This window comes from Columba livia, chromosome Z, assembly GCF_036013475.1.
Source record: "Columba livia isolate bColLiv1 breed racing homer chromosome Z, bColLiv1.pat.W.v2, whole genome shotgun sequence".
Taxonomy (NCBI): Eukaryota; Metazoa; Chordata; class Aves; order Columbiformes; family Columbidae; genus Columba; species Columba livia.
Genome location: NC_088642.1, coordinates 1,309,756 through 1,328,496, shown reverse-complemented (window position 1 = coordinate 1,328,496; position 18,741 = coordinate 1,309,756). Strand labels below are relative to the sequence as shown.

At 41.5% G+C, this 18,741-nt stretch overlaps 1 protein-coding gene across 4 annotated transcripts in view; it reads left to right on the top strand.

Annotated features, from left to right (window-relative positions):
* Window positions 1–18,741, top strand: part of LOC135577386 (netrin receptor DCC-like) — a 284,177-nt gene that overhangs the window by 242,791 nt on the left and 22,645 nt on the right. For all 4 annotated transcript variants that reach the window (XM_065046801.1, XM_065046800.1, XM_065046799.1 and 1 more), the window contains exons 18-23: window positions 1,303–1,441; window positions 3,727–3,834; window positions 5,111–5,305; window positions 9,175–9,207; window positions 13,083–13,148; window positions 15,363–15,525. In XM_065046801.1, the coding sequence (XP_064902873.1) occupies window positions 1,303–1,441; window positions 3,727–3,834; window positions 5,111–5,305; window positions 9,175–9,207; window positions 13,083–13,148; window positions 15,363–15,525 (704 nt within the window). The remainder of the gene's footprint in view (window positions 1–1,302; window positions 1,442–3,726; window positions 3,835–5,110; window positions 5,306–9,174; window positions 9,208–13,082; window positions 13,149–15,362; window positions 15,526–18,741) is intronic.

Sequence of the window (18,741 nt, the reverse complement as noted above, 5' to 3'; positions counted from 1 at the left end):
AAGCTAGAAGTTTATAAATTGAACTTTGCCGTGCCAACTTTGCCAACTGTCCCAAACAGGCCTGGTGTAGCTTTACCCAAGGTACTTGCTGCACTCGCACCCCCTTCATCTCAATGTGATTTGAACTTCAAGGGCGTTTGCAACTCTTGAAATGCTAATATTTAGTATTGAGCGAAAGGGTCGAAGAAGAACACTCAGCTGGAGACAAATAACTTTCTTTTTGGAATAAAAGAACCCGGTGTTTTTATGTTCTACCAAAGCCATTTTTGTCCAGGAATAAATTTGAATTCTATTGTTTTATTCCATGGGTGTTTTGCCTGATCGTGCGGAACATCTGAGCCCTTCCGTAGTGATAGTAATCAGATTTACGTAGCCGCGGAGTATTTTATGCCATAAACAATGTAATTTCTTGTTTCCGGGGGAGGAAGATTCTTATTCCACATATTTCAATCCAGCTTTTAGTCCAAGAATAATTTGTAGAAACTCAAGCGGGTAGATTTTGCCATCTTTGGCAAAGAGTTTATGAACACGTAGGTTCTAAGTGATGCCTTATAGAGGGAGATTCTCAACCCCTTGTAGAGATAAGTTGAGGATTTTACACCATATTTATAATATTCAATTTGTCCGATAATTTTCTTCTCACTCGTCTCCTTTGATACCAGTGCAGTTGGGCTCCAATTCTTCCAATTGGCTAAAAAAATAAACGAACAATTTAATATTCATGTCAACATCGATATCTTGAGCCGTTCATAACGTATCACGGCGAGGCACATCAATAATATGTTTCACATGTAATCTAGTATAGAAACATATTATATTAGGCAAAGCAAAAATGTATTTTGTTGATGCGAAAAGGCATCTTGGCTCGTATTTCAATCTCTGTCATAAATAATGTGTTAATCCCAGGAACTGGGAAGTCTTAATTAGGATCATTCTAGTGGTAAAAACGCTTTCTGAGCCCCACTAACAATCAGGAGATAATAAAACCTTTATCTTTTGTAAGGAACCCATCAAATAGGCTGGAAATGAGTGTTGAAGTGATGGAAAAGTCCCTATTTATTTTCCCCATGTGAAGGACATAGGGTTGGCTTCCAATTTCCATCAGAAAAAAAACACACAGCTTTGTCTTGGGAAAAGAGAAAGAGAAAGCCTCACAATAACTTATTTAACCACCGGAATTATAGGCAGCAGGTCGAGTATCGTATTTATGGTCCTAAAAATCCTCCCATGAATCGCAATAAAGCTGTTTGGCTTGCAAGAGGAATCCATCGTGACTCGAAAGGTGGTTTTTTCTCTTTGCAGTCGGCGGACACGACGGCTCTGAGCCACACGGTGATGGGGCTGAAGCCCAACACCATGTACGAGTTCTCCGTCATGGTCACCAAGGGCCGGCGCTCGAGCACCTGGAGCATGACGGCCCACGCCACCACCTACGAAGCAGGTACAGGAGGGCTTTTCTCGGCTTTATTAATCACCAGAAGCCTTAATGATGTAAAACCATAGCGTATGTGTCAAATCATCTGTGTTTCTTCACTTTTTGTCATGTCGTTGTCATGTCACATCATTCTACAGTGTCATTGCAAGAAGTCGGGAGATGGTGGCACATGCGTGTAGCTCTTTGCCCCATAATATATTGAATATCTGGGGCTTTTAATGCTAATGATTTAAAATAGTTTTTGCTTTTCGAAGAAACCCAAGATCAACTATTCTCTTATTAAATAATGAGTCTACCACTTCAAAACTCACCTAAAACGTTGACTTATGAAGTTCTGCGTGGTTTTCTCTCAAGTTCATGACTTGCCATCTTATCCACTTAGTCAAAATAACTAAGTGACTTCTACCTAATGCTTTAATCACGAACTAAAGGGATATATTCAAAAATAAAACACCAGGTCTGTTGACAATATTACGTGGACACATTTTAGCGGTTTGCTGGGTGCTGGTCCAACCAAGACCTACAGAGTCACAGCGACTGAAATCGCCTCTGCAAAATTAAAGACAGAAAAAGGACAATTAAAACAAAATAGGCAAGCGAGACGTCCTTTCAGCTTAGAGATGTAGTGATCTCTATCAATAAGAACATCCCCTCCAAAATGTAATTATTACTTTTATGTGCCATCGGTTAACACAGTAGGGAAATAGGGCATTAATGACTGCACGTATCCCGATCCCTTTAAACAAGGGTAGAGTCTTCCAATCAATTTACACTTCTTTTACGATAAGTTATTGAATCCCCTTTTGAAAATCCCGAGTAGATTTGCTTTTAAATAACTCCACCAAACCACGCTGCAGAACTACTCCATTTCCCATTCTTTATGACCGCCTATATATCTTGCTATACTCCCTTGCCCATAGATAAGAATGTCTGTGCTTTCGCTTCGAATATGTTGCTTCATCATCTCTTGTAGGCAGCAACATGTACCAATGTACTACACGCTATATTTATTTTCCTGAGGGTGAACTGGCCCTGAAAACCCTCTAAGTGCCGGTACAAATCACCAGATACCAAATGAAGTCTGCTGGGCAATATTGATTTGTTGGTTGTTTTCTATTTTTTCGTTTTTAATGAAAACCCCAGTACGCGCCAGTTAATTAACAAAGGGAAAATAAGGAGGGATATATGCGTCCTTAGATTTTCCCTTGCGATCGCAATGCAATTATCTGAGCCCGGTGGAATGGCTCTGTTAATTAAGGGCATCCTGCGCTGCTGATCTTTATTGCCTGCTCTGTACCCGTTCAACGTGTTGGATTTCCCGTCATGATATTCAAGAACGCACATATGAGTCTTCGAGCTACGCGGGGTGTGAATGAATCACAGAATCCCAGAATGTCAGGGATTGGAAGGGACCTGGAAAAAGACTTACAAATTTATGATTTTAGCCTCATAAAAGAGAGAAGATCTAGGAAGTGAAAGGGTTATTAGTTCAGGAAAACACATCAAAAGGGTCAACACCAACAAATGGAGCCCAGTATTGAAGATGAGGATGCTGTTTGCATCCAGACGGATGGATGCGCTTTGGGAGAAATCCAGTTGTTGTGAAGCTGGAGAATATTGCAGAATAGGCTTAAGCAAAAGGAATGAGAAGGGGAAAATGATGTTTAAAATCAAGTGTGATTCCTTTATCTTTTGCAGTTTCCTGAAATAGCAATGCGGCCCAAGGTAAACTGGTTTTCGACTGCTGAGCTGGTGTCCCGAGCTGAGTAGCTTGAAATGCAACACAACCCCCTTGAGAAAATAATAATAGTAATAATAATAATAATAATAATAATAATAATAATAATAATAATTAAGTAATAATAATAATAATAATAAATAATAATAATGAAAAGTACTGACAATAATACCTTTTGGTGGCCACATGGGCGGAACACGGATGCCGAGATGCTCAGACACCATTATACTCTTTATATGCTCCAAGTCATCGACGGCCTCTATCAAAACCAAGTAAATGACCAATGAGCTCAGCACAGATTTATTACTCCTCTCTCTTCAGTATTTTTGTTATAATTGCCCATTATTCCATTCTCATCCCCCTTGCAATTTGAAATACCAGAGACACCGTGCAAGAGGTAGTAAAGCGGACGCTGCAGGCTCAGAAATCCAACTTTCTGTCTTTACCGCAGCGGAAATAGAAAATCGAAGGATTTTCTGTGGTGTCTGCAGTGTGTAAGGAATTCAAAAGAAGGTGAATAACTTCTCTTTTCAATTCTTTTTACTGTTTTCAGCCCCCACGTCGGCTCCCAAGGACCTGACGGTGATCACGCGGGAAGGGAAGCCCCGCGCCGTCATCGTCAGTTGGCAACCGCCCCTGGAAGCCAATGGAAAAATTACCGGTAAAATCCACATTATCCTCTCTTTTCCTTTTGATTTCATTGTCCTGTTCATCTTTCACTTTCCCTCCCTTTATTGTGTTTTTTCTAGAATGCTCTTTGATCTGATACTGTTTTATTTTCTCTCACTTTTATCAGCCAACTTGGATACAAGGCAACATTATGAATACAGCAAGATCTAGAACTTGCGGGACATACATCTTTTATTTTCACTATATAGGTTAAAAGTGCAGCAGCCTAAGTGAAGGTTTCATGGGCCGTGCTGCTCAAGGATAATTAGAAATGACTAATAATAAGCACTTTGTTTGGCGATAATGCGCCACATAATGATAGGTTGGGAAAATTTATTGGTTGATATTTAACTTTACAATAACGATTTAAGGCAATAATGCTCAGGAAAAAGACCCTTGTATTGCCTGACAAAATGATCATTTTAGGCTGTTAATAGACATCTCGGAGGGATATAATTACTAGGAGAAATATTGTCCAGCTTCAAAAACATGTAGTTGATGGTCGCTGCCATCCAATGGGTTGGGGGGTGTCCCCATGTAAATGCCCAATAAAATCAGGATATATTTCCACGTGGATGTCGCCCCGCGATACCGATTTTGAGGTCAGACTTGGGTAATGTGGGTAATTGCACTTGATGATCTCAGCAGCACTTGACGAGGAAGATGTTTGGGTGAAAAGGTTCTGGTTACACTGAAATTTAGATGTTAGGGAGGAGAAATGGGCATTCGGGTGGACAATACGCTGAAGTGAGTGGGAACGGGCCTCAAGGGAAAGGGAAAGGAAAGGGAAGGGAAAGGGAAGGGAAGGGAAGGGAAAGGGAAGGGAAAAGGAAGTGAAAGGGAAGGGGAAGGAAGGGAAGGGGAAGGGAAAAGGAAAGGGAAGGGAAGAGGAAAGGAAGGAAAGGGAAAGGGAAGGGAAAAGGAACTGAAAGGGAAGGGGAAGGAAGGGAAGGGGAAGGGAAAAGGAAAGGGAAGGGAAAGGGAAAGGGAAAGGGAAAGGGAAAGGGAAAGGGAAAGGGAAAGGGAAAGGGAAAGGGAAAAGGAAAGGGAAAGGGAAAGGTGCTTCTTTTTCTATTGGGTAAACCTATTGGCCGGCGAATGCTGTGATTGTGGCTTTGTCCTACAAACAGATGTTTATTTTCATGACGTTCCTCAAGGATGTTTTGACGGGAGGCCCATCCCTGCTTTAAAAAGCAAACGCTGATCTGTTGAAAATCTGATTTTTCGCTGCAGTTTGAAATTCTGATGGAACTCTTGTGTTTGTCCAGCTTATATCCTCTTCTATACATTGGACAAGAACTCTCCGATTGACGACTGGATCATGGAATCCATCGGCGGCGACCGGCTCACCCACCAGATCATGGACCTTAACTTGGACACCGTCTACTACTTCCGGATCCAAGCGCGCAACGCCAAGGGCATCGGGCCCCTTTCCGAGCCCGTTTTCTTCCGCACGCTGAAAGGTTTGGATCTATATCATCTGGATACTAACAATCTATAGGATTTTCTTACGGTGGGAGCTTGCGACTAATTCCGCGTCAGGCAGAAGGCATCGCGCTGCTTCAAACTTGTTGGGAGATGAAAGCGAAACGTCGCACGCCGTAGTTGGCAAAAGTAAAGCACATAATGAGGCAGGAGCTATATATTTTAAATTCAATCAGTTGAGGGAAAGCACTTTGACACCACTTAGCTTTCTAGCGTCAATAATAAAGGTAATTGGAGCTGACGGGATTTCTCCAGGGAGGTTCCTTCGCGTTTTGGATCCTCGGTGGAACCTGTAATGAGTCGCTCCTATTAACAAAGGTGCAAAATGACGCTGAAAAATCTCAGCAAACTGAGATGCAACTTGACTTTGCGCGGGGAAGATATTTTCAGCACCTCGTTATTAACAACAAACTAATTAATACCTGATCCTCCTCCCTTAGCAGCCAAAACAGGGGCACCCGCTTTGTTTCCAGCTGGTGTTTCGGCACCGATGTGCCAAAGAGTCCATTTCCAATGAAAATTGCACATTAAAATTCCTCTTCTCCCTTCCTCGCCGCTTGTCTGTGCGAAGCCTTGACATGATCTACCCCGAAATGATTAGTTATGAAGATGTAAGCGAGATTAATATTCGGGTTTAGCTGTCACTCGTTCATCGGCACCAAGGTAGGAAATGACTTTCACAAAAGACATGTAATTAATGAAAAACTCCGATGGCATAAGCAGCAAAGCTGTTCCAGGGAAGGAGAGAGCAGGTTATTGCTGTGTCTATACAGAAAACCCAGCGATTTGGATATCAAATTAACATCTTGGCGGAAGGTGGTTGGAACTGGACGCAGGTTGGGCCTGAGAAGTCACGGCTGGAGGGGAATTCGGGTAATTCGGCCTCAAACCTGGGCCTGAAAGGCTTGGAATTAGTGTTCACACCCAAGCCTCTTGTTAATTAATTCAAAGTGGCTTCATTTAAGCCGAGCTGCAGCAAATCCCAGCAAAACAAGCGCAGATTGCCCTTTTTCCTACGCTAAAACATGGCATTGACCGTTCAAACCGGGAATGAAAAGCCTCCTGCAACAGTTTCCATGAATTAGAAAGGAAAAGAAAAATGATATCAATTTATTCTGAGCTTATCACCCCCTGCCCAGGTTTGCGGGACTTTCCTTGTCCACGGTGTGTTTTGCTTGGAATGAATTATTGGGAAGATCCTGATTATTCATCCTCCCCTGCCATGGAATGGGAGGAGATAAGACTTTGCGGGCGCTTCGTCTCCATCAGGGGGATGGTGCCAACTTAATTTCATGCTCAACAATTTGTGCCAAGCACAAGTCGCCTATTAGGCTGAGTTTAAAATGAGTCGAGGTGTCAAGATATAATAACCACAGACTAATGAGATATGAAAAGATAGAGTCGGATATCAAACTAAACCAAAAGATTAATGCGCGCGGTATCAGCTACTTTGTAATGTTTACACAACGCACCATGAAGCTCATTTGGGAAATGAGTCTGAGATCAGACGGCGCCAACAGATACCAGAAAGATGAATTTACGCGTTTGTTACATCTTGTAATAGCCTACAAGGGCTATGTCTAATACCCTGCCATGAATACTTGATGATATCCACCCTAAATATGTCATGTTCAATAACATTCGACTATTTTTTTGACAAATCTATCCCTACACTCGAGGTGAAAAGACTTTCTGAAGTCTTGAGTGCATTTTGAATTATGCAAAAACATCGCTTTCCTGCCCTTAATGATTATTAGCAGATGTGGATGTGCCATATGGTGACATGCCGGCAAATCTACGTCGCGATCAGAAGGCGTCGTAAATCACGAGCAACTACACAGCGTCAAAGACCCACCAAGTCGCCCACCATCTTGTTCCATGTACATAAAAGTCCGTTACTCGTGTTGTAAGCGCGACGCGAGTATTTGTAGCGACTTTGCTAATGAAAACGTAGCGATCTGGGAGCAAAAGGGGTGTTTAGTAGTAAATAACGCCACCGTGGAGCAATGACTTTATATTCTTCCAACTTTATGATAATATCCAGGCAAACGGGCAAATCTTTGGCTGATGGGGATTGTCGTTACGCTGCAAACTTGAATCAATCTACAACAGGTCGCATCAGTCGCTCTTTTTCCGCTCCGGCTGGTTGAATTTATCACTTAAAGCATAAAGAATCTGATACAGGTGTTCTTAGGGACCTGGAATAGGAAGGTAAAATGGATTGAACGACAACGGTTTTGTTCTATAGTTTAGGCCAAAATTTGAGGTTATTACTAGGAGTTTATTCTTTACTGAGTCTCGATGACTTCAGTAAGTATTATATATACATAGATTATATATAAATATATATAGAAGAGGAGCAAAGTGCCCAAATAATATGTATATTTTGCAGCCTTTTGCAGTCACGGCTTTTCCCTAAAGTTAAATTCCAACTCTCAGCGTTACATTATTTTCATGGCATATAAAACGTTCCGAAACGGATGAAGTTGCAGAAGGAAATCAATAGTCGGGAATACATTTGAAACGTGACAACCAAAGAACGAATGGATGAAACGGCGACAGGAAGGAGGATAAATTACTTGTCGGTGATTCTTTCTTTCTGTTACAGAAACAAGCAAATCTCAGAACCGCGCTTACTACGTGTGTTTTCTCAGCTGTACTTATTTTGGATTTCAGCCAGCCTTTGCAAACAGACCTCGAGCACCTTTAATTACTGAAAATTAAAGAACCGTTCTCCGCCTAGCGGGATCCCACCAAACATTTCATCAATACATAGAAAATTAAACTGGTTGCCTGTTAAGGCTCCTGTAGCCACAATAAAGAGCTGGATGAGGTGGGTTGGGAAGGGAAGATGTGCTGGGGATGCTTTGGGGCAGCATTTCCAGCCCTGCAGTGCCCTCTAATGCTGCTCCCCGGGCTGGTTCAGCATCGCGTCCCGGTTCAAACTTCAGCCGCTTGGCATTAAGACGTTTCTCCCCAGGAAAAGGTGATAACCCAGGTATAGCACCCGGACTTTTAGGCATTTCTATTTAACTTCCAGATTCATGTGCCAAATCACTTTTTTTGCCCCAGTTTCCAGTGATTAAGCTTCTTGCATCATTTACGAAGCGGAGGGTTGGGTAATGCTCGTTCATAGTAGCTACTGATGAAGTTTAATTCCCTCCGCCAGAAGTTGTAGCTGGGCAGGAAAGCTTTTAATATTGAAATTTTTTTAATATTGAATTTTTTTAATATTGAATTTTTTAATATTGAATTTTTGTAGTATTGAATTTTTGTAGTATTGAATTTTTGTAATATTGAATTTTTGTAATATTGAATTTCTGTAATATTGAATTTTGAAGTCTTGTCTGGCGCGCTTCAGATCATTGATGGTTATTACGCCAAAACCATGTAGATAGTTTTAAACCCCTTTGCAAGAAGCTGAAACAATGAGACTACAAGTCAAGCTGAGTTTGTAGGTGGTTTGATTTATTCACAGAAGCAGCTTCTCTCTCGCTTTCCCTCGTTGGTTAATTAAACTTCCCGGATCATATAGAAAAAGAACAAGAGGATGAAAAAAACACCGCGGCCAAGGTTGCACATTAGTGAAAATATGTGATATAAGGCACGTTTTAGAGTTCGGGATGATGCTTTTAGTCGTGTGGTTAAATTTTAGGTCGTCCTATGAGGGAGTTGAACTCAACAATCCTTCTGAGTCCCACCCAGCTTGAACTAGTGGATAATTCTGTGTTTGTCCTCTCAGGATTTCTCTGAGAAAGGGCATAAAGCTCCTCCTATAGTCAATGGGATGTCTGGGTTTGCCTCCGAGGAGCCGTCATCTTCTAATGCCATTCTCTCTTTCTTGCAGTCGAGCATCCCGACAAAATGGCCAATGACCAAGGTACGGTGCCATCAATATGTCACTTTTCTTTTGGGGGACACACCGGGGAGGGGGGGACGCGCTCTTCACCTGGGCCACACACCTGATGAGGCAGACGCTGGCGTGCTAATTAATCTTGTTAATGAAGTTCTGCTCGGCTGAGGCTGCTGCTTTGATGGGGAGAGATGTAAATGTTTCGGGAGAGGAAATTGTTTTGTCTCTTTTCTGAAGGGCCAATTAAAATGTCAAGCTCCTTTGTATGAAATACATTTTGAGTCTCTCCGTTGCACTTCTGAATAATTCCCATTAAGTATAATTAAGCTCGGCATAATTTCCAGGTTCCTCTTGCACCATTTGGTGGGTTAGAGATGAAAGTTCAGAAGTGAGAGATCATAAATCATCTTTTCTCTCAAACCAGCAGCTCGTGTTTCATAATAGCAAGGTTTAGTCAACTTTTCAAGGCATTAGCATGTAAGTTTTCCAAATATGAATATATGTCTGATTAGTCTCGGTTCCTCCGCTCCTATCTCCATTTGAATACTTGTGAAGTCTGTTGCTAGGATATTTTTCTTTAGACCTCTTTATTCCCAAGTATTTCTTTTAATTATTGTACATTTTTGTGACATCTGCCAGAGGAAACAATCACGGGGACGTTTGTAAAGCTCAGGCCTGGTCTTGGGAGGTTTAGTTGGACTTGAACTCTTGACTTCACACTAGTTTAAAAGGCAAAGCGAGGTCTAAACTGCAAATCCCCAGCTTCACTTAACAGCTACTGTCTTAATGAGTTAACTTGCAAGAAATAATTCTTAGGGAAGGCAATAAAGCGCCATTTAGAAGATCCAAGTCAACTCTAGACCCTTTCTTGGGTTTTACTTTGAGCTGGAGCATCGCTGGACATAACCCAGAGCATATTTTGTCACTGGGTCATTTTACTTGTGCGCATTGTGTTCTTTGTATTTTTGTGCTTTAGGATTGTAGTAAATAAGAAATTCTCCGCCTTTAGTTTTATCTTCCATAGGCTTGTTGATACCTGAATGCTGTTTCATCTTTACGTGACCTCGATTCATTCTGTTAAGATCTTGATCATCAGGCAACTCTGGCAAAGCCAAGTCAACAGGACCAGGCCTCACTGTGACTACTCCAAGCACCAGCATTAAGATGAACAAAATCAAACCGTCTAAAAGCTCATTTACCTTAGAAATCATCACAGCGAATTCTTTAATCACCCTGAACCAACCGAAGTCAACGGGAGACTTAAAATTACCCGGTGCTTTGGACAGGGCCCTTCGAGCCGTCTCTGCCACCAACGCAATTCTTATTGAGTGGCATCAATTAACTCCGGCGGGTCATTTGTCTTTAATGACGGCTCTTGGTTCCCCAGTTCACAAAGCAAAATTCACTTACCTGGCAGCAAAGCGTCATTGGAGAGGCGAACTGGGCAAAGAAGAGATGAACGAAATGTGGTTTATCTCGCCCCAGTGTTCATTCGATAACACAGTATTATATTCTTTAGTCTGTATTTTGGCAATATAGGACTTGTCAACAGTTTGGAATTAGAGCCAAAAAAAAGCCAATTTCTGCCTTTAGACTATAAATGCTTCATAACATCCCCTGTAGATTTTGATAAAAGGGAACGCCAACAATTTTGAACAAGTGTTTCTGCTTATCTTAGGAAACTTCAATACATTTGATTTGCTCGGTTGTTTTCTGAGCGCTCCGCATATTCCGAGTTCACAGAGCATCACTTGCTTTGGTTTACAGAGCAAGAGGGTGCAAAACTCAGTTTAGTTGGTTGTCTGCGGTTCAACCTTTGCCACGTTGGGTTATTGCCAGCGCGTTGCTCTTGGCCCAGTTGTAACCTTCCTGTGCTCGCTTTTCTGCATGAAAATACATCTACAGCTCGATATCAACCGCAAAATAACCACAGCGTCTCCTACCGTGACCGTGGAAAGCATCGAGTTTGCCTCTTTCTTCCCCAAAAAATTGAAAGCATCCTAAGGAGGGACCATAGGAAGCACAAATGACATTTTCAGAAGGGTTAATCCTGTGTATCGAGTTGTTTTCCTGAGCCGTGGCTGAGACAACCCCCTCTGGATGCTCTTGCAAAAGTGCCCGTCGCCGTAGTAGAGCCAGAAATTAAATGGGCAGCTGCCAACACAAATATTTTACAACAAAAATGTCGTGTATAATGCCTTGAAAAGTGCTATTCCCTTAATGCAAAAAGCACTAAAGTTGGAACTTGTTTTTTTCTAAGTCTCCAATATCCTGACTAAATTTTCCAATGTGTTACGCTGCCCCTAAGATGCTTCAGTGTAGGCTAAACATAACAAACCAGAAAACATTTAGCACTCTCTTGTGGAGATACCCGGCTTCCCAAACACAATATAACCCAGGGTCGCAACATATTCACACGCCGCAGTGTGAATAAACGGCTTTAGTGTCATCTCGCTAAACAGATTTACCGTATCCCTTCCATTTATCCTTATTTTGCCCGCTTTCACAGCACAACATTTCACAACCTTGCTTCCTGGCCTTCAAGTGGTTGTAACTGCGCAATTACGCTGATTGAAAAGATGATTATGTTGAAGTCTCTTCTGATGATAATCATCTCCCATTTATTTAGGGCCATTCATCACAAAACACTTCCCAAATTGGTAGACAAAGTGATTCGGGCGAATTTCGTTGCAATGCATGGAAATACAAGAAGTATAAGTTGTTTAACGGCGCACAGCACCAACAAATAGTACTTGTTGGATGTAGAAATTATCTGGAGTAATCCCTGGTAATTCCCTGCCCTAAGATTTTTACAATAGCCCTTCATGTATCAAAACTCACCCTCAATTAATATTTATTAATATTATTCATATTTAACTGACCTAAGGGATGGCAGAGCCAATAATTCAAGTGTCTGGGGGTCTTATGGAGTTGGTGTAGATTTGCCGCTCATCTTAGGAGAAGACGTGTCCATGATCCAAAGTCCCAGTAGAGCATCACCTGAGACTGTGGCACCTGGGAAGCTTCATTTGACTTAAAAAATAATGAGCTTTATAGGAATGTTTAGCCACATTTGTGTCTTGGCGATAGTGCAGTGTGTCCATACCAAGAGCAGGCCGGTGGCACAAGTTTGGTCTTTGCCAGAAGAGCCGGTTCTACCAGTGACTTTGACTTCTCCCATTTCGGTAGAGGCAAAGAGGAGCTTGGTAGGACTCTACCAACCTTTCTGTGGGACGCGAGGAAGCCAAGATGCTCGTCTTGGCAAAAACATGGACGTACCATCAGCCCAAAGCCAATAAACAGGAGAAAATAAAGCAGAGGAGAAGACGAGCGCCTCAATTTTTCCTATATTTGCAGCGCCAACAGCCAAAACATTTTTGGAATAAGAATTATATCCCTTCTTTTTTTGTTTGTTTAATATCAGGGTTAGAAAAGAGGTGATATTCTTCTAAAAACCAAGCAGTTGGCTTCCACAAGCAGGAAAATAAATTCAAGATATCTTTGCTTAATTGCAATGGAAAGCACCTGGCGGGCGGACAACGTGCCTGGGATTTTCTGTCCATCCCCGTCCCGCCGCTTGTGAGCAAAAGCAGCTGTCGGAACCATTGCCGACACAGCCGGATGCTGCCGTGGCACCTTCGTTTGTCACTCTAACGAGCACATTTGGAGGAGGTAAAATAAAAAACATCACCAGAAGCAGGCAAGCTGTGCAAAGGGCTGGGATGCAGTTTGCTTTCCAAAGCCTCCTTTGGTGACAGGTTTTCCCCAGCACATATGGGATGAATTTCTCCCGCTGTTGAAAGGTTTACACCTTGTCAGGCAGGCGCTGTCTCAAGCAACAAACTTGACTTTGCTGGTTTACCTGTCAAACCGTATCTGACGCTATTTTTTTTGGCCAACAGGTCGTCATGGGGACGGGTCTTACTGGCCGGTGGACACCAACCTGATCGACAGGAGCAGCCTGAATGGTAAATAAAAATCACAGAATGGACTGGGTTGGAAGAGACCTCAGAGATCAAGTCCAAGCCTTGGTCCAACTCCAGGCCATTGACTAGATCATGGCACTAAGTGCCATGGCCAAGCTCAGTTTAAAAACCTCCAGGGCCGGTGAGTCCAGCACCTCCCTGGGCAGCCATTCCAATGCCTGACCACTCTCTCTGCAGAGAATTGCTTTCTCATCTCCAGCCTAAATTTAAGTTTAAGCCCCGTTGTCCTATTGCTGACTGCCTGGGAGAAGAGACCAAGCCCCACCTGGCTAGAACTGCCCTTCAGGTAGTTCTAGAGAGTGCTGAGCTCAGCTCTAAGCCTCCTCTTCTCCAGACTAAACAAGCCCAGCTCCCTCAGCCTCTCCCCATAGGGCTTGTGTTCCAGTCCCTTCCCCAGTCTTGTTGCTCTTCTCTGCACCCGCTCCAGCACTTCAATCTCTTTCCTGAGCTGAGGGGCCCAGAACTGAACACAATACTCCAGGTGTGGCAATGGCAATGCCTCTAAAATATAACCACTTAAGAATTGTAAAATGCATTTTTCATTATTATATTTCAATTTAAGCTTTATGCAGAATTTAGTCTTTTTTTAGTTAATTAATCCTGTCCTAAAATAGGGAGTAATGAGAGGAAACCTTATGGGTTAACAAACGTTAACTGGACCTAATCAGCCGGGGTGTAGTTATTCTATCAATAACTTAATATTCCTGACCCCATCTCCGGTACCTAATGGAGCGTCGTCATCTCACGTTATTGAATAAAAACAGACAAGATTCCCTCAAATGTGGTTATCAAGTGAGGTTTGAAAGCAGCAAATAATTAGGAGGCGCATAGCTGATTAACTCACGTTGATTATTTTCCTCAGCCAAGACGAGGAGGGAATGCAGAGTTTTTGTTGCCTTTTTCTGTTCTGCTTTCTGCAGCCAACACACACTTTTGTGTGCTTTAAACTTGCTCTTCATAGTAGCTCATCATAAATATAGGAGAAATTACTTTTGAGAGGTAAAAAGACCTGCAATAAAGGGTAGGGAGAAAAACTTGTTCTTGATGCCCACTGTATTTTCGATGGTTTATTTTTTTACAATGCCTTTTACTCACTTTGGAAATGAAAAAGAAATCAAACCCCCAAATCTTTGGGATTTGTGTACTCGATTGCAATGACAAAAGGACAGCACTCGCCGCTACTTGTCCTATTCAGACATCCCCAAAAACGACAAGAAAAGGGCGAATTATTGAAATACAATAATTATTTAAGTAAAGAAAGGCTGTTAGGTTGGAAAGTCAAGGCAGAATATTGCAATTAAATTATATCTGGCCCTAACCAAAACTGTTTTTTTGAAAGATTCATCCATTTTGCCTTCAGTCGTACTCAAGAACTTGAGTTGAACTCAACTTGTCGAAGAGTGAAGACTCCTGAGTTACTTATGAAATCTTGGCCATATGTAGCTCAGCTCTTCCCTTTACATCCCATTCCACCAATATTCAATTTTTCTCCATGTTTAAGTGGAAAGATAATTTGGGGTTTGTGAGTTTGTAACCTTATAGGATGCAAAAAAGGATTGCTCAGTGTTTTGTGTATGTAACGTATGACCCAACCCTGCGTTGGGTCAGCAAGATAATAAAAATATAAGATGTGCAATGGGTTAAAATCAAGTGAAAAGCGAGGGACCAGCAGTTGAAGTCGGTTTGGGACTCGACACCAGAAATGATGCTCTTTTTGGTCCCCATTTTGCTGCCGCGTTGAAACGACGGCAGCTCATCGCTTTGGAAGATTGAGCCCCGAACCTGCTCGAGTGTGGCGTGGGGAGCGTAGCAATAAATGAAATCTAATGCGATGTGAGCCCAGCTGCGGGGCGAACGCAGCACTGACAAATGAACCAGGCGGTCACGCATGAGATATGTATGTGCCTGTAAATATTGGGCTGTAAAGAAAGAAATCCATAGTCCCCGCGTTTCCATTTGCAGCTGATAATAGCGAAAATGAGTCCGGAGTTATTGACTCGCAACATCGGGTTATTAACACCCAGAAAATTGGAAACAGTTATTTCTTAAGACTTGAATTTCAGCACTTTAGGGCACCCTCCGTCTGCTTTTTTGGAGGAATTCATGCGACCCAACGGGCGCCATGTGTTGTATCTTATGACTCCTAAAGGCGGAGGGGACCCAATCCAAGCCAACCGTCCTCTGTTTCCCTTTCAGAGCCCCCCATCGGGCAGATGCACCCGCCCCACGGCAGCGTCACCCCCCAGAAGAACAGCAACCTCCTCGTCATCATCGTGGTCACCGTGGGCGTCATCACGGTGGTGGCCGTGGTGGCCGTGGCCGTCATCTGCACCCGGCGCTCCTCGGCGCAGCAGAGGAAGTACGTTCACCGATAAATCCAAATACATACGGGCAATAACAAAGCATGGAGACACAGGTTTGGGGGCTGAGCCGCATTTTGGGGCTCGATCTTTTCATTTTAGAGGCGTCACTCTTTGCGGGTGAGTGGAGAATATCCCCAGGCTGCGCAATAAACCATGGAGAATAAATATCCCCGACGTGGCGAGCCTTGAAAAATAAGTCTGCCCTGCACAGCTCGCTGCTGTTTATAGATAATTCAAACAGAGGAAAGGATCGATTGCATTGATTTAGAGGCAAAAAGGAAAGGATTTGTCTGTGTCTGGTGATGCTGCCAGACTTTCCGGCTCTGAGAAACACAGACGGTCCTCGCTCGCTCACCTTTAGGAGGATGTTGTCTTCTCCACACACTCTGTCTCCTAAAGTCCGCCGGTAAAAAACAGCCGCAACTGGTTCTCCAGATGATTCTTAAATACCTGGGGAAAATTAGGCATAAAGTTCTTTTCCATTTTTATGTGAAATTAGAAGCGGAGCCAATGGGTTTGAAACAGAGCTGGGTTTGATGTGTTTAATGCATTGAAAATTCTACTGTTATTTTACTATTAACTCCTATAATAATACAATGAATAGTAAAATAACAGTAGAATTTTCAATTAATAGTATATATACTATTCTTTTACTATTAGCTTATTGTATAATAATACAATTAATAGTAAAAGAATAGTATATATACTATTAATTAGTGTATAATAATATCTTTCTATTCTATTCTATTCTATTCTATTCTATTCTATTCTATTCTATTCTATTCTATATACTATTATATAATATATACTATTTAATAGTATACTATATATATTATATATGTATATAATATATAATGGTATACTATACTATTATTTTCAGGTTTTATGTGAAATTAGAAGTGGAGCCAATGGGTTTGAAACAGAGCTGGGTTTGATGCGTTTAATGCATTGAAAATTCTACTATATACTATTATTTTACTATTAGCTCATTGTATAATAATACAATGAATAGTAAAATAATAGTATATATACTATTAATTGAAAATTCTACTATTATTTTGCTATTCATTGTATTATTATACAATGAGTTAACAGTAAAATAATAGTATACATATTATTAATTGAAAATTATACTATTATTTTAATATTCATTGTATTATTATACAATGAGCTAATAGCAAAATAATAGTATATATTCTATTAAATAGTGTATAATAATATCTATACTATTATATAATATATACTATTTAATAGTATACTAGATATTATATGTAAACTATACTATACTATACTATACTATTGTATACTATTATATACTATTATTTTCAGGTTTTATGTGAAATTAGAGGCAGAGCCAATGGGTTTGAAACAGACTGGGTTTGATGTATTTAACGCATTGAAAATTCTACTATTATTTTATTATTAGCTCGTATAATAACACAATGAGTTAATAGTAAAATAATAGTATAATAATACAATGAATAGTAAAATAATAGCATATATACTATTAATTAATGTATAATAATATATATACTATTATGAAAGACTGGGCACGAGGAAGTGATGATAAAGTAATGATAAAAAAGGGATGATCGGGGAACCCAAGAGTTCCGCGTTTGCCGAAATCACCTTTGGGCTGGTCGGGCATGGGCAGCTTGTTGGGTTTTCAAGTCAACGGGGCAAGCGCTTTCTCTATAAATTGATATTTGAGATTAGGGGGTTGAAATCAGAAAAGCAAGGGCCTGGCCTTTCAGGAGCGCTGGGGGAGTTGAATGATGAACTGATTGGAAAATCTGCTTCCTTTGTGAGTCTGAGCCACTGAAAATCAGTTCATGGGGTGAACACAATGGCAATTCCTCTGTTGAGTAGAGTTGGGTGAATCAAGGCTGAAGTTCTCTGGAGTTTCTGACAATGCAAATGGAATTGGGAGACAAAGAAGCAGAAAGGTTCGTCTATCCAGAATTAGATGGCTTGACTTAATCAACCTCGAGTTCCTCTGTAGCCCGTGGGAAGAACAGGAGCGTTCAAAGAATCGTTGGTCTCCAAGACATGGGAGAACTCGCCATTTGGAGATGCTGGTGGGTTTGGATTTGCTGTTTAAGTTCTTAATGTCTATACAGTGGGTTGCCCCAAACGAACCATTATCCCCATTTCGCCCAAGTTGCCCCAAATGAACCGTTTCTGCAATCAAAGCGGGGAATAAAAAGGGCGATATCAATTAAAGCATGGACCTTAAATTCCACACGACGGGAGGAAATCCTGAATTTCCCCGAAACAGGGGGTGCTGGTAGGAATGACTTTGTTTCTGCCCTGTTTCTGGATCGTGCAATAATTGAGATTAATCCACTCACTGTAATTATATCTTCAAAGCATGAGGAGCTCGTTGTCAACACTAACGATGTTGTCGTTGCTCCTGGGCCAGGTAGGTCCATTCAGAGCTTAAGCTTAGAGAAGATGACCCCTAAAATAAGGGAAAATACCACTTTGTAGACCTGCTTCTTCCAGGAGTGTTTTTTAAGGCTTCAAAGTATAACAGAAATCCATAACGTGCCAGAAAAATCAGCGTATGGACTGGAAACATGAGGTTGTGACTTCCCAAGGAGAAAAGGTGAGGGTGAACATCTAGTCCGAGCCTCTTAGGTAATTAATTAGTGCTTATTTAAGACATTAAAAATAAAGCATGTTCTTGAACAAGTGTTCGACCAATTAGTATGTTGGGTGGGGGCTACAAAAAATAAGCTAAGGCTGGTTTAAATCCTTTATTGTGTTTTGTACAGGGCCTCTCTACTAGTTGAATTTCCATTAATACGACGCAAAAGGCAAAGTGCACATTTTTACCAGCTTGAAAGAGCTAAAAATAGAAAATATTAACACTGGAAGGGTAATTAAGGTGAATTAATGTTTGCATTTATCGTTGAGTATCTTCTAAGTGGTTCATGCAGGAGGTGGTTACGACATTGCGTCTGTGTCCATGAGCAAAACCATCCAGCACTGAATGCTTTTAATAATACAGCAAAAACTTGTTTAGCCCAGGAGAACAGTTTATTTCCGAGCTCTTCAGATAGAGACGTCTGCAGTTGTTGCTCGAAAAATAAATGAGGCTGAGTTGGTAGAACATGAACTATTTTCTCTGGAGGAACGCAACAGGAAAATGAAGAGTAATCTGGGTTTGTAATTGAAAAATGATGCGGTGTCGGAGCTTTGTGGGTGTG